The sequence below is a fragment of the Artemia franciscana genome, chromosome 1 (assembly GCF_032884065.1).
Source record: "Artemia franciscana chromosome 1, ASM3288406v1, whole genome shotgun sequence".
In the NCBI taxonomy this organism is placed as follows: domain Eukaryota; kingdom Metazoa; phylum Arthropoda; class Branchiopoda; order Anostraca; family Artemiidae; genus Artemia; species Artemia franciscana.
Genome location: NC_088863.1, coordinates 29,535,503 through 29,548,647, shown reverse-complemented (window position 1 = coordinate 29,548,647; position 13,145 = coordinate 29,535,503). Strand labels below are relative to the sequence as shown.

General features: G+C 35.1%; 1 protein-coding gene across 3 annotated transcripts in view; it reads left to right on the top strand.

Annotated features, from left to right (window-relative positions):
* Positions 1-13,145, top strand: part of LOC136028245 (uncharacterized) — a 306,509-nt gene that overhangs the window by 255,633 nt on the left and 37,731 nt on the right. For all 3 annotated transcript variants that reach the window (XM_065705985.1, XM_065705977.1, XM_065705994.1), the window contains exons 24-25: positions 120-292; positions 5,005-5,186. In XM_065705985.1, coding sequence (XP_065562057.1) covers positions 120-292; positions 5,005-5,186 — 355 coding nt within the window. The remainder of the gene's footprint in view (positions 1-119; positions 293-5,004; positions 5,187-13,145) is intronic.

Sequence of the window (13,145 nt, the reverse complement as noted above, 5' to 3'; positions counted from 1 at the left end):
TATAGATGGCATGTCCCTCTTAAAGGCTTTCTGTGCTATTTTGTAACTCTACATAGTTTTGTGCTACCGTGGAATTTCTATCGTTCTAAGAAAAATGTTATTTCTACATTCCATTTTAGTGAAAGTTGAATGCACAAATTCAGACATGATTGTCTCTGTGGCCTTCTTGTCTCCATTCGTTGGAAGGGTGTACGCTACAGGGAATCCCCAAGCTTGTTCTGAACTTGGAAATGGTCAGTCACAGATTACTCTTAGGATCCCGCTTGGATCAAAATGTGGAACCATACAAAAGGTATTATGTCGTCCTGCAGTTGTAAGGTAGAAAAATGTACGGAGTGCGAGAAAATTTATCCTAATTCACAGATTATCCAACATTCAATGGAATTAAATTGCACGTGTTCCAAAATGTAAAGGTGCTTCTAACCATTTTTGAGGATTGACTTTTGTAACACATTTACACAGGTACTAAATCTAAATCACGGAATATGAACTTAAAATCATTTAACCAAAGTTCTTAAATAGTACAGCCTCCTTATCCTCCGTTTATTATTATATATGTAGTACCTGCATGAAACAAGGTCAGTATTCTGATATTCTTCTATTCGAGTTCCAGCTTCTTTTTTAGGACACAAACTCTTTGGGAATAGGTGTAATTTAGCAAAGTGTGTTCTTTTTGTAACATGAGATTTATAAAATGGTGGCACCACTTACCAAAGTGGTGTCACTGAACGAAAAATGTTGAAAATTGACAAACTTATCGCAAATTAAATGTTGTAAGTATATTTTTGGACTGCCAAATTCAACCCCAGAGAACCAGATCGCGCTTATAGCATTCTGAATTCCTTGTACGTTCCCAAATACCAGGAAATATTTTTTGGAAATATTCTTCTTTTTTTTATGAGAAGAATGTCTTAGCCATAGTTAAACCCTCATAAGCTGCAATGTGAATCTCTGAAAAGATCAAAAGGAAAAGTATCCCCTTACCAACTTCAAAGATGTTCTTCTTCTAAGCTCACTACTTTGTTATTAGTACAATTGACTTCTTAGCTGATAAAAACCAATATTACTGATAAAAATGACACAGAACAAAAGAATAGGAACTGTTTAGAGAGCAGGAGTTAAAGATGAATGGTTATATTAAGTGGATCTCTTAGTTATCGTAAAACTCTTATTATTATTTGAAATATAATAGTTACTGTTGTCTGTCGTTTTTGTCGGTTCTGTATATTTTCTTGGAAAATTGGATTTCTATTGTCTATGTCTCGTGAATTTACGTTCATGTGATTTTTATGTGAGATGAAATTCACCAGAACATTAAAAAAAATCACGTGTTACGTACACATATATAGATATATTTCAACTGAAATATCTCAACCATTTATTTCAACTATTGTATTTCGAACGAAAAATACAGTTTGGGTTTTTGACTGCTGAAATCAGTTTTTGACTAATTTAAAAGCACTCTGACATAGTTCAAACTAACAAAAAAGCGTAGATTACTTTCCAGTACTTCCGTGCAAAAGGTATGCTTTAGTTCCATTGTTTTTTTACGTAATTATGCAATCTAATCACATCAATCCTTATTTCTGGAGAGACAAATAACCTCACTATATTAAAAATAGGTTAACCAGTGTTTCCGATTAAGTAGTGCATGGGAACAAATCTTGGCAGAAACACATTTTCCTCGTCTTTTTAAACCTGATTGTTTTTCTTTAAGATAAAGATTTTGCTTGAAAAAGCCACAATTTTCTTACAAGTTAAGTCTCTGTTCCTCTGTGATTGCAATTTAATGTGTTTTTAGTTCATATATGAATATAATTTGCAAAATTTCTGAGTTTCTCTAGTAGTGGCTAAGGTATCTTGAAAACATTAGTAATGACTAAGCCAATATTTGCCCTTCCGTCATACAACAAAAAGAAGATGTGCGAAATGTGAACTTTTTTAATGACAGCAATTTAAAGAATAAAAGTAATTAAAGTAATTAAAGCATAAGTGAACATTGTGGCTATACGACTAAGCGAAATGGAAGATACGAAAGAGACGATACAAAATTGATAGGCATTATTGTTCTAGATAATTATGCCGAAGGCCACCCTCTTCTGGATAAGTTCATCCATTTTTTAGGCGTGCTAAGACACATTTACTCCCAAGTATTTTGAAAATGCAGGGATGACCTTACAATCAGTGGAGAAAAAATTTATTCTAATTTCAATCTTTATTATGTTATAAATGTTCTTTATTACCTGTAAAACGCGTGTATATTAAAAAGCGAAACCAAACCGTAAAACTTATCAACCCTGAGAATATTGTTCAATGAAAGAAACCTGGAGTAGAAAAGCTTGTTATCATCTTGCCAGCTTCTTTCATAGGTGCATGGCATAGAGGATGCTAAGTTTTCTTTTGAATTAAATTAATACTTTTCTCTCGTATTTCCCAAATAAATTTAATACAATTTTATCTACCGAAGACGATTAGACAGTCTAAACTCATACCAAATAATACAACTTAGCAGTACTCGACACCCTAGTTTTTATATTCATACAATTCCTATGACAATTCAAGATCACAAATAAGATTTAAAGGCATAAAACTGAACAAAAATTTGTTTTTAAAAATATAACATTACATGTAATTTCAATCAAAGGTAGACACACATTTAATATCTCTCCTGCCTTAGTAAATATAGTTATCCTTAATTTAAGTTTTTCTAATTCATATGTAACAAAAGCACAAGGCCTCAAGTTATGAGATCTTACTCTTTTGAGTATAACATAAACATATGATAACTATATCATATTAAAGAAGGCTGTTGAGGCTCTAAAAATCAGGTAGTTCGTGGCAACGAAATGTAAGTAAGGAGTGACATGGCTGAATAGTAACCGAAACTGTAAAAAATGAAATTTTGATATCAATAATTAAATCAAAAGAATCTGTCTATTATGCGAATTCAAAATATATTAAGCTTATTGTTACCGATAAATGACTACGAGCCCGAGTAAATTTGCTTTTTTTTCTAAAGGGGGGGGGGCTAAATGTCAGAGACTCTTAATGAAAATTGCACCATCAGATTCAGCGTTTCAGTTTCTTTAGAGGTTTCGACCTCTTACCTAGAAAAACATGGAATTTTGTAGTTTTTTGTCAGAATAAAGATCACAGATGCGTGTTTATTCTTTTTTCCCAGATGTGATCGTACCAAAGCAATGATGTTAGAACACAACATGGGGGCTCATTTGAACGGAAATTGAAATTTTTAGTACCCTTTTTAGGTGACCAAGAGGATAGAAGAAAACTAGCCTCCCTCCGACGCCCTCTTTTTCCCCAAAAGCTTCTGATCAAAATTTCGAGATAGCCATTTTGTTTATTATAGTTGAAAATTCGCGAAGGTATGTCGAAAACCCTCCCCTCAGCCCATGGGGATTCGTCTTTAAGTTATAAAATTTGAAAATTGTTAATGTATATTATTTATTATTGGGAAGTGTACAGACATTTTTTTTGGGGGGGAGGGTATATTGTGCTTCGAGTGGGTCGGAGATAATTTTCTATGTGGATGAAAAATTCAGGGGTTGAAATTTCTATGGGAAATTTCACACTTGGGGCTTTGACTGAATTCCTACACAATTGTTTTTTGTTCGTCTTAATTTTTCTTTGCCTACTCAATTTTGCATGTAGAGATGTTGCGGAGAAATTGTCTGGAAGGAATTTTTGGATTTCCAGGAAATAGTTTCCACGGAAAAAGGGGATTTCCGAAGCTCTTGGACAAATGATTGGAACTTTTTGTAAGTGAAAGTATGCTAATGAGGACTTTCCATGCTGAATCTTCTGCAAGAAGTTTTATGGCGTGGAGGGGCTGAATTTTGATCGAGAATGGAAAGAATAGATCACGAATTATTAAACTGAAATTTTGAGAGGGCGGTTATCTTGCGTCACACGGACTTTTCACCGAGGAGTTTTCCGGGAGGGGGGAAAATTTTTCATGGGTGGTGACCTTGATTTAGCGGCTTTATTTGAAAAACGAGCAAAAATTAAATAAAAAAAACTATTTTTTTTTCAATTGAAAATAAGGAGCAACATTAAACTAAAAACGAACAGAACTTATTCCGTATACGAAGCAGTTTCTCTCTTTATGTTAAAGTTTGACTGTGGTTCCAAAACTTTGTAAGAACGACTCCCGAAACAGAAGGGCTGTTGAATTTAAATAGGAAGCTTTTTTAATAGTGTAAAAAATTCAGCGTAAAGAGCTTGGAATTGAGGAGGAGGGCAACTGCATCAAATACGGAATAGACTCTGTTCGTTTTGATTTTAATGTTGCTCCTTGCTTTCAGTTGAAAAACTCTTTTTATTTGATTACATAAAGAGACAATTTGGAGCAATAGCAGTCGGTAAAGGAAAATAATCATTATTCCAGACTAGAATTTTACCATATCGAATGGGTTCTCATGTGCTATTCTCACTTTATTCTGCTGGGAGATACATAGTAAGCCAAGTATCATGTCTAATCTTGCCGAAGGCCTTCATGCCAAGTGAAACTTTGCACAACAGGGAACTTTCAAAGCTATCTAATTATTCAATAATACTTTTTTTTTAGCTGACTTTTAATGTTTTCCAAGCAGGTATATTAGAATATTTTAGGAACTCTCTTTTCCTGAACTCTTAAAGAAAATTATATTCCGTTAAATTAAATCGCACGTTCCAATGGTTCAAGTTTCATTAAATCTGAGTCTCTATTCTCTATCAATCTCTATTCTCCCTCACAAAAAAGGAGAAGTTAAAGGTTTTTATAGGATTTTTGGGAAATTCGTAGTTAAATTTCAATTTTCGGTCGTTTATTGTAATCTTGAATCGAGGCTATAAAAACTATGGGGGGACCGCCTAAACAATTCTGAATATTTTGACCACACAAACAAAAAGTTTACAATGAACAAGATGGGGTGATCCTTTACGGTATCGAATGACCCTAATTGAAATAACTTGATGTATTTTATGCATTTGCATAATCACTTTCAGACCAAAGGAAGATATGGAAACAATATTGTCATACAAAATAACCCAGTAATAATGCAGTCGTCCGATAAAAACGTCCGCGTTGAATGTATGTTCGATGCTGCTGATCAAACTGTTGAATACCACTCAGGAGTTGGAGGTCGTTCGAATAGAGATGGCAGTCTGTCTAGTGGAATTGATGTAACGTAAGTGCTTATTATTAGTATTATTTATTTTGCTTAGCTATTATATACAAGCTGGTTCGAATCAAAAGCCAGAATTACCATTTTGAATTCTAAAATCTAAAAAAAGATATTGGCTTCTGTAAATGTGATCAGCCACCTGGCTGCCCTTTTTCCAGTACATAAATTGTCAGATATAGAATTAGCTGAAGGGATACAATCTGATATTATCTTTTGGCTATGTTGGAGAATTATGTTTTTCTCAGATAAGAAAAATTCCCTAAAAATGAGAAAATTTTTAGGAGAGAGATGAAGTGCTAACCAAAACATAAATTGGATATGAAAATTAATAGCCATCCTCAACGAAAGAAAAAAATAACTGAATGAAACCAAGAAAATGACGCGTAGTTGAAAACTCCGATATAAAAAAAAAAAAAAAAATTCTATCTGTTTCGCTAAGAACAGCTATTACTGGATTGCTTATAACGCTTACTTTTTTTACTTTTTTATTCTTGTATATTGAAATTAAAAGTAACTTTAATTTGTTTTTTTTCCATAGTTACCCTGAGTGAAATAAACGAAAAAGATTCAAGGATTTTAACACAATAGCATTTATTATTTAAAGACTTTTTTTCAATAGATAAATAAGACCAATAAATGCCACCTCAAACCAATTAAAATGGTGATGAAGGATTAACGAGACCAAACACAAAAATTAAACACTATCTGTACCGTGGTAAAATGGTTTATACGAATGTAAAATAACATCTTGTCAAATATAAGAGATATTCTTTGGTTGTCACTTTATGGTGCGAAACATTGTAATAAAACAAAACATTTTGTAAAAAACAAAGGTATAAATTCAGTAAATGCACACACAGCTGTTTATTTTTTTTGTCTACAACCAGTTGTTTTGTGCACACAGTTGTGTGCACACATACAGGTGAGCACAGATGTTTTTGGTAAGACAACTGTGCTTATGGTACAATGAAAAAAAGGTAACTCAAACTTAATCATCGAATGAACCATCGTGTAACTCGACCCTCCTCTAACTCAATTTTCATTTAAATCACGCAATGTTTGACTCAACTCAACCCGAGGCCCAATAATAAGCGATAATTAGCGATAATGATTAAGCGGTAATAAGCGATGACTAGCTGTTATTAGCAGCAGGGTTGTAATTTGCAATAAGGCCGGGGGCAAAGTTGCCCCCACAAAATCTCAGCTTGCTCCCCCGTACTCCAGTTTGCCTTCCTCCAGCTAAAATCTAGTCAAACAGTTCGTGGTAACGAACTGTAGTAAGGAGCGACCTATTTTAGAAAATAGGGTGAAACACCCCCTAAAAGTCATAGAATCTTAATGAAAATCACACCATCAGATTCAGCGTATCAGAGAACCCTGTTGTACAAGTTCCAAGATCCTATCTACAAAAATGTAGAATTTTGTATTTTTTGCCAGAAGACAAATCACGGATGCGTGTTTATTTGTTTGTTTTTTTTTTCTTTTTCCCAGGGGTGATCGAATCGACCCAGTGGTCCTAGAATTTTTTAAGAGGGCTCATTCAAACGGAAATGAAAAGTTCTAGTGTCCTTTTTAAGTGACCAAAAAAATCAGAGGGCACCTAGGCCCCCTCCCACCCTCATTTTTTCCCAAAGTAGTCGGATCAAAATTCTGAGATAGCCATTTTATTCAGAATAGTCGAAAATCTTTATAACTATGTCTTTGGGGACGACTAACTCCCCCACAGTCCCTGTGGGAGGGGCTGCAAGTTGCAAATTTTGACCAGTGTTTGCATATATTAATGGTTATTGGGAAATGTAGAGACGTTTTCAGGGGGATTTTTCGGTTGGGAGGGAGGGGGGTTGAGAAGAGGAGGCTATGTGGGGGAAATTTTCCATGGAGGAATTTGTCATGGGGGAAGAATATTTCCATAAAGGGGGCGCAGCATTTTCTAGCATTATTTAAAAAAAAACAATGAGAAAATAAATATGAAAAAGTTTTTTTCAATTGGAAGTATGGAGTAGCAATAAAACTTAAAACGAACAGAAAGTATTACACATATTTGGGGTTCAACTCCTCCTAATACCTCACTCTTTACGCTAAAGGATTTTTAGTAATTTCAACTATTTATTCTACGGCCTTTGTGGTTCAGGGGACAAAATTTAAGCTTTAATGCAAAGAGTTATTGACGAGGTATTGACGAGTGGGCGAACCTTCTCATATACGTAATAAAAACATACGAACATAGAAGTTTGTTAAGTAAGCTAATTTGTAAGTTACGTATATCTTTTACTAATGAAAACGTTCGTAAAAACTAAAAGTTCTAGTTGCCTTTTTAAGTACCCAAACAATTGGAGAGCAACTGGGCCTCCTTCCCCTCCTTTTTTCGCAAAATCATTCTATCAAAACTATGGGAAAGCCATTTATCCAAATAAATAAATATGCAAATTTCGCTTTAATTATTCATCTGCGGAGACCCGAAATCAAAACATGGATTAACTAAAAAACGTTCAGAAATTAAATAAAAAAACAAGTTTTTTTAACTGAAAGTAAGGAGCTACATTAAAACTTAAAACGAACAGAAATTACCCCGTATATGAAAGGGGCTGCTCCTTCTTCAACACCCTGCTCTTTACGCTAAAGTTTTTACTGTTTTCAAAAAGTAGAGTTGAGAGAATGAGTCAAACTCTAGCGTAAAGAGCAGGGCGTTGAAGAAGGAGCAGCCCCTTTCATATACGGGGTAATTTCTGTTCGTTTTAAGTTTCAATGTAGCTCCTTACTTTCAGTTAAAATATACTTGTTTTTTTTTTTATTTAATTTCTTCAAAAATCTTGTCAAAACTAAGATAAGCCTGCATAATTCAAGCATCCAGAGAAATGGGTAAGTAGTCTTTAATAGATTTTTGCCTTTATGGTACTATACGGCTAGTTTTCTTACGTTTTTCACTTCATTTTATTTGAGTTGGGAAAAATTGGTTCCAAGTTTGCCCTCCACCCAGTATTTTGACGAAATTACGCCACTGAAAACAATGAGTTTTAAATTGCCTTAGCCATGTAGAGAAGAATATTGTAAAGCTTTTACTTTTAAAAAATTTTGCTACCAAGGTCTGAGCAATAAAATAGGTATTATAGTTTGCTTGGCTAGATTCTTAGTTAATTCGAATGATTAAAAAGATACTGGACAATGAAAAAAAATGTCACGATAGCGCGAGGAAGGACGGATCTGACGGGTTTTTTCTTCCCTAGCGGGCTATTATATTTCCGATTAATAGTAACCTTTTGGGCCACCAGAATAAGTACATTTTGATAAGCTCAAATGAAATTTTTTTATGAATGCTGCGGTAGTCAGGCTTGTAAGTCACTGAAACAGCTGGGACCATTGAGTGAAAATTTTCAAGGAGTGTTGAAGGGTGCTGGGAAAACTGAAAAATTTATGTTGGGATGGCTATGAAGGGCTAAGAGGGCAATACATTTCTTGTCTCTTTTTTTACAAAAGTGCATAAGCGGTTAACAGCTAAGACTGGAATTCTGTTAAAACGAGAAATAAGCTTTGGCGAGAGCTTAAAATGGTTTAATGGGGCTATCTCGGCATTTTCGCTGTCGACATGAATCATGTACAAATATATTCCTTTGGTTGTGATGGAACATATTTATTAGTCCCCCAACGGGAGGAAGGGGATGGATAGGGAGCAGGCTATATGATTTACTACATTTGACTCTGGTCAAACAATTCAATTTGTAGAAGATAGTTGCTAAAATATGGGTGGCACCAAACATCAAAGAAAATTTTGAAAATTCTCGGGGAGAGGGTGTAAAAACAAAATTATAGATTTGGCTAACTTCGATCTGACTGTTAAAGTTGTTAAAGATAGAACCATGGGGGACAACAAACTTCAAAGAGAGTTCGGTAGAAGATTATTATTTCTGCAAAATTCGATATAAATGAATTGGTTGAAAAAGATTATGAATAATAGTTCTGTTTTTTTTTTTTTTTTAATTTGATACGATATAACTCTTTGTAGCTAATTTTGTGGTCTTATAGAAAAAAATGAGTTTATCAGTTGAAAATGAGTCAGAACAACAGTATTGGTTCAAAAATATTATAGGAGAAATGTTTATACTACTAGTACTACTACTAATAACTCGCTGCAGCACCAATCTGCCTGAGGCCAACACAGCTACGCACGCTCCTCCTTCAACCTAATCTATTTAAAGCCTCCCTCTTTACACCCTCCCAGGAAGTTCTTATTTCCTTTAAATCCTTATCTATGACATCCTCCCAACCCAGACAAGGACGACCTGTTTTCCGTGTAGCCCCAAACGGTTGGCCAAAAAGGACAATCTTCGGTAATCTCTCATCCTTCATCCGTAGAACGTGGCCTAGCCATCTCAGCCTTTCTTTCATTATAGACCCAGAAAGCGGGATTGAATCACACTTTTCGTACAACCTACTGTTTGAAATACGGTCAGTCAGCCGGATACCCAGAACAATCCGTAGGCAATTTCTCTGGAAAACATCCAGCAAATTGTCATCTGCTTTTCGGAGTGCCCATTCTTCAGAGCCATATTTGACCACTGTCATCACTGTAGCTTCCAATATTCTAATCTTGGTTTGTAGACTTATCTTTCTATTCTTCCAAATCTTTTTTTAACTGTGAAAGAACACCCTGAGCCTTAGCTATTCTACTTTTAACATCTTCACTGCTCCCACCATATTTACTAATAATACTACCAAGGTAACTGAAGCTCCCAACCTGATCAATCCTTTCGTTACCTAATGTCGCCTGTTCATCTTCACTTATTCCTAGGCTTAGTGACTTAGTCTTCTTAATATTGATTTTCAAGCCTATTTTAGCACCCTGAACTCGGAAAACCTCTAAAAATTAATTCATTTTGCTCACACTTTCATCTAATATGCTTAAATCATCAGCATAATCTAAGTCTAGGAGCGTTCTTCCTCCCCATTTTATTCCATGGTCTCCAATTGCCTTTCCTGTGCTCCCTAAGACGAAGTCCATCAAAATGATCCATATAAAGGGGGATAGAATACAACCCTGCTTAACTCCTGATTAATACAAAACCAGTTGCTAACCTGATTTCCCACCTTAACCACAGCAGTATTATTCTCGTACATAGCACAAATCACTTTAATGTATTTTTCTGGTATACCATACAACGATAAGACTTTTGTTAACGCTCTTCTATCAACAGAATCGAAAGCTTGCTAATAATTGATAAAACTGAGGACCAAAGGTGTTTGACAACGAAGGGACTTCTCAATTATTAACCTAAGAGTGAAAACCTGGCTGATACATCCTCTACCTTTTCTAAAACCGCATTGTTCTTCCCTTAAAACTTTGTCTACAGCATCTCTCAGGCTAAAAAGTATCATATTACTCAGTAATTTGCTACCTACAGAGACCAGACTAATGCCTCTACAATTACGACACTCACTCTTGTCACCTTTCTTATAAGGTGGTTTAATTAAGGTTTTCCTAAAATCATTGGGTACCTCCCCTTTTTCAAAAATCATGTTCATAATCTTCGGTAGCTTACTCCTAACCTCAAAGCCACCATATTTAAGAAACTTATTAATCATACTATCAGCACCTGGGGCCTTATTATTTTGTAATCCTTTTAGTACTGTCGCTAATTCTTCCTTACTAAACAAATCTTTCTTCACACCCAAGGTATCACAAACTTTTTCATTTTCATCTATATCTTTTCCTGCAACTGTATCTCGGTTTAGCACATTCTCAAAATGTTCCACCCATCTTTCTTTAACTTTTTCCTTATTACTAATTGTGGCCCCATTTCTATCTTTAACTGGGACTAGTCCGGATTGGCTACTCGCTTTCAATTTATTAACATGCCAGTATAATATTTTACTATTATGCCGTATAGCCACATCTTCCAGATCCTCAGTAATTATATCCATGGCCTCCACTTCACATCTCCTTAGTTTATATTTTAATGCTTTCTCCACTTTCTTTACATTCCTTTTGTTTTCATACGACCTATCACTCACATAATTCTTATACAAACCCCTTCTACTCTCTATTAAACCTAACGCTTTTTTCACTAGTTGTATTTTTTTATTCCTGGTAGTATTTTATTCCTAGTTGTAGCACTCTTCCCTAGGACACCGTCAGCAACTTCACAAATTGTTTTTTTGGAATTATTCTATCCATCTTCCACATTGTCAAATTTTAAACTCTCAAGTTTAATATTCAACTGTTCCTGGAATTTTTTTCTCAAGTTTTCATCCTGAGGTCTACCTACATCATAACTTTTCGGGAGGGAGTTACCCTTCCGAAATTTCAGCTTTAAATTAACCTTAGACACTACTAGGTGATCTTTACTTTTAACATCAATAACAGCACTCCTATATACCCTAGTATCTTGTATTGATCCTGCTAGTCTTTTGTTTACAATAATATAGTCAATAAGGTTTGCTGTCTTACCATCACGTGAATACCATGTCAACTTATGGGCCATTTTGTGACTAAACACCGTATTGGTTATAACTAGGTTGTTATACCTACAAAATTGCAAAAGCCTATAGCCATTACTGTTTTCTTTTCCTACACCAAATTTACCTAGGCTAGGATACCATCTATCCCTATTTCTACCAACCTGGGCATTAAAATCTCCTAGAAAAAACACCATATTTCTACCTGGTACCCTGTCTATTTGCTCCTGTAACTGTAAGTAAAATTCATCTGAGTCACTAGTATCTCCATCAGTTGGTTTAACGGGGGCATATACTACTATAACTGATGCCCTGAACTTTTTAGTCATAAAATGAGCAATTAGTATTCTATTATTAATACCTTCCCAGCCTAAACAAGACTTAGCAGCTTCCTTATTCAACATGAGCCCTACTCCCTGTCTATGTACCCCATCCTTCCTGCCTGAGTAAACAAATTCTATGTCACCTAAGTTCATGCTTCCTACCCCTGGGATATGAGTTTCTGAAATTCCAAATAAATCCAGTTCAAACCGTCTGGATTCGTCAGTCAAAATGTTGATGCGATAGTCATTTTTTAACGTCGTAACATTCCAAGTTCCAATTTTCATGTTCTTTAAATCTTTGAAATTATTTTGGCCTCAGGAAAAGCAGTGATCCCGGATACCAGTGCAGGATGGGGACCAACATATCTTCTCATGTCTACACCGAAGCGCTTAAGCCGGCTTAGAACCGGCAGCAAAAAGTCCCTGGGACTTCCAGTAAGTTGGAGCCTTTGTTTAATCCTGGGCCCATCTTGGTCACAACATGGTTTTCAGCACTTCTATCAACAAGAGTCAAAATCCTGCACAGACAGTCCCAAGTCTATTACCTCCGACTCATTATATATTCATGCCTACAAATATTATGCTACTAGAGGGAGGCAGCCCATAGTAGATAAATTAGCTAGGAAAGTTTTTTTGAGCCCGAAAACGCCCATCAAAACAAACCAAGCCCAGAAAAATATCCAAACTTGCCTCTAAGAATTCCTTTTTAAACTTCTTTTGGTTTTTGATGTCTCCTGGGTCCTATCTTCTACGAAAATATGGCTTTTTGAACCCAAAATATTCATTAAAAATTTCTTTAGTTATTTTAGGGGCTAACATTTCTCACTATTTTTTATCTTTATTTGATGTTTGTTTTCTTCCATATTTTACAGTTCCTATTTTTACAGCTCCTATTCCATATTTTACAGTTCCATATTTGATGTTTGTTTCTGTATATTTTACAGTTCCATTGGAGTCAAAAGAATAAATTGTACCCTCTTTACCCATCTTGTTCTCTCAAATGGTGAACTCAGAAGTGCATTCAAAGTCTTCAGAACCTAAAAACAACATACTCGTTTGATAATCAAGCCCACTGGGAAAAGTATTACCAAGATAGCCCAATTTGGTCCATCCGAGATGGCTATAAATTTTATGTTTGTCTCAATAGAATATTTGCCTTTGTTGTTTCTAGCAAGTGCGCTTTTATTAA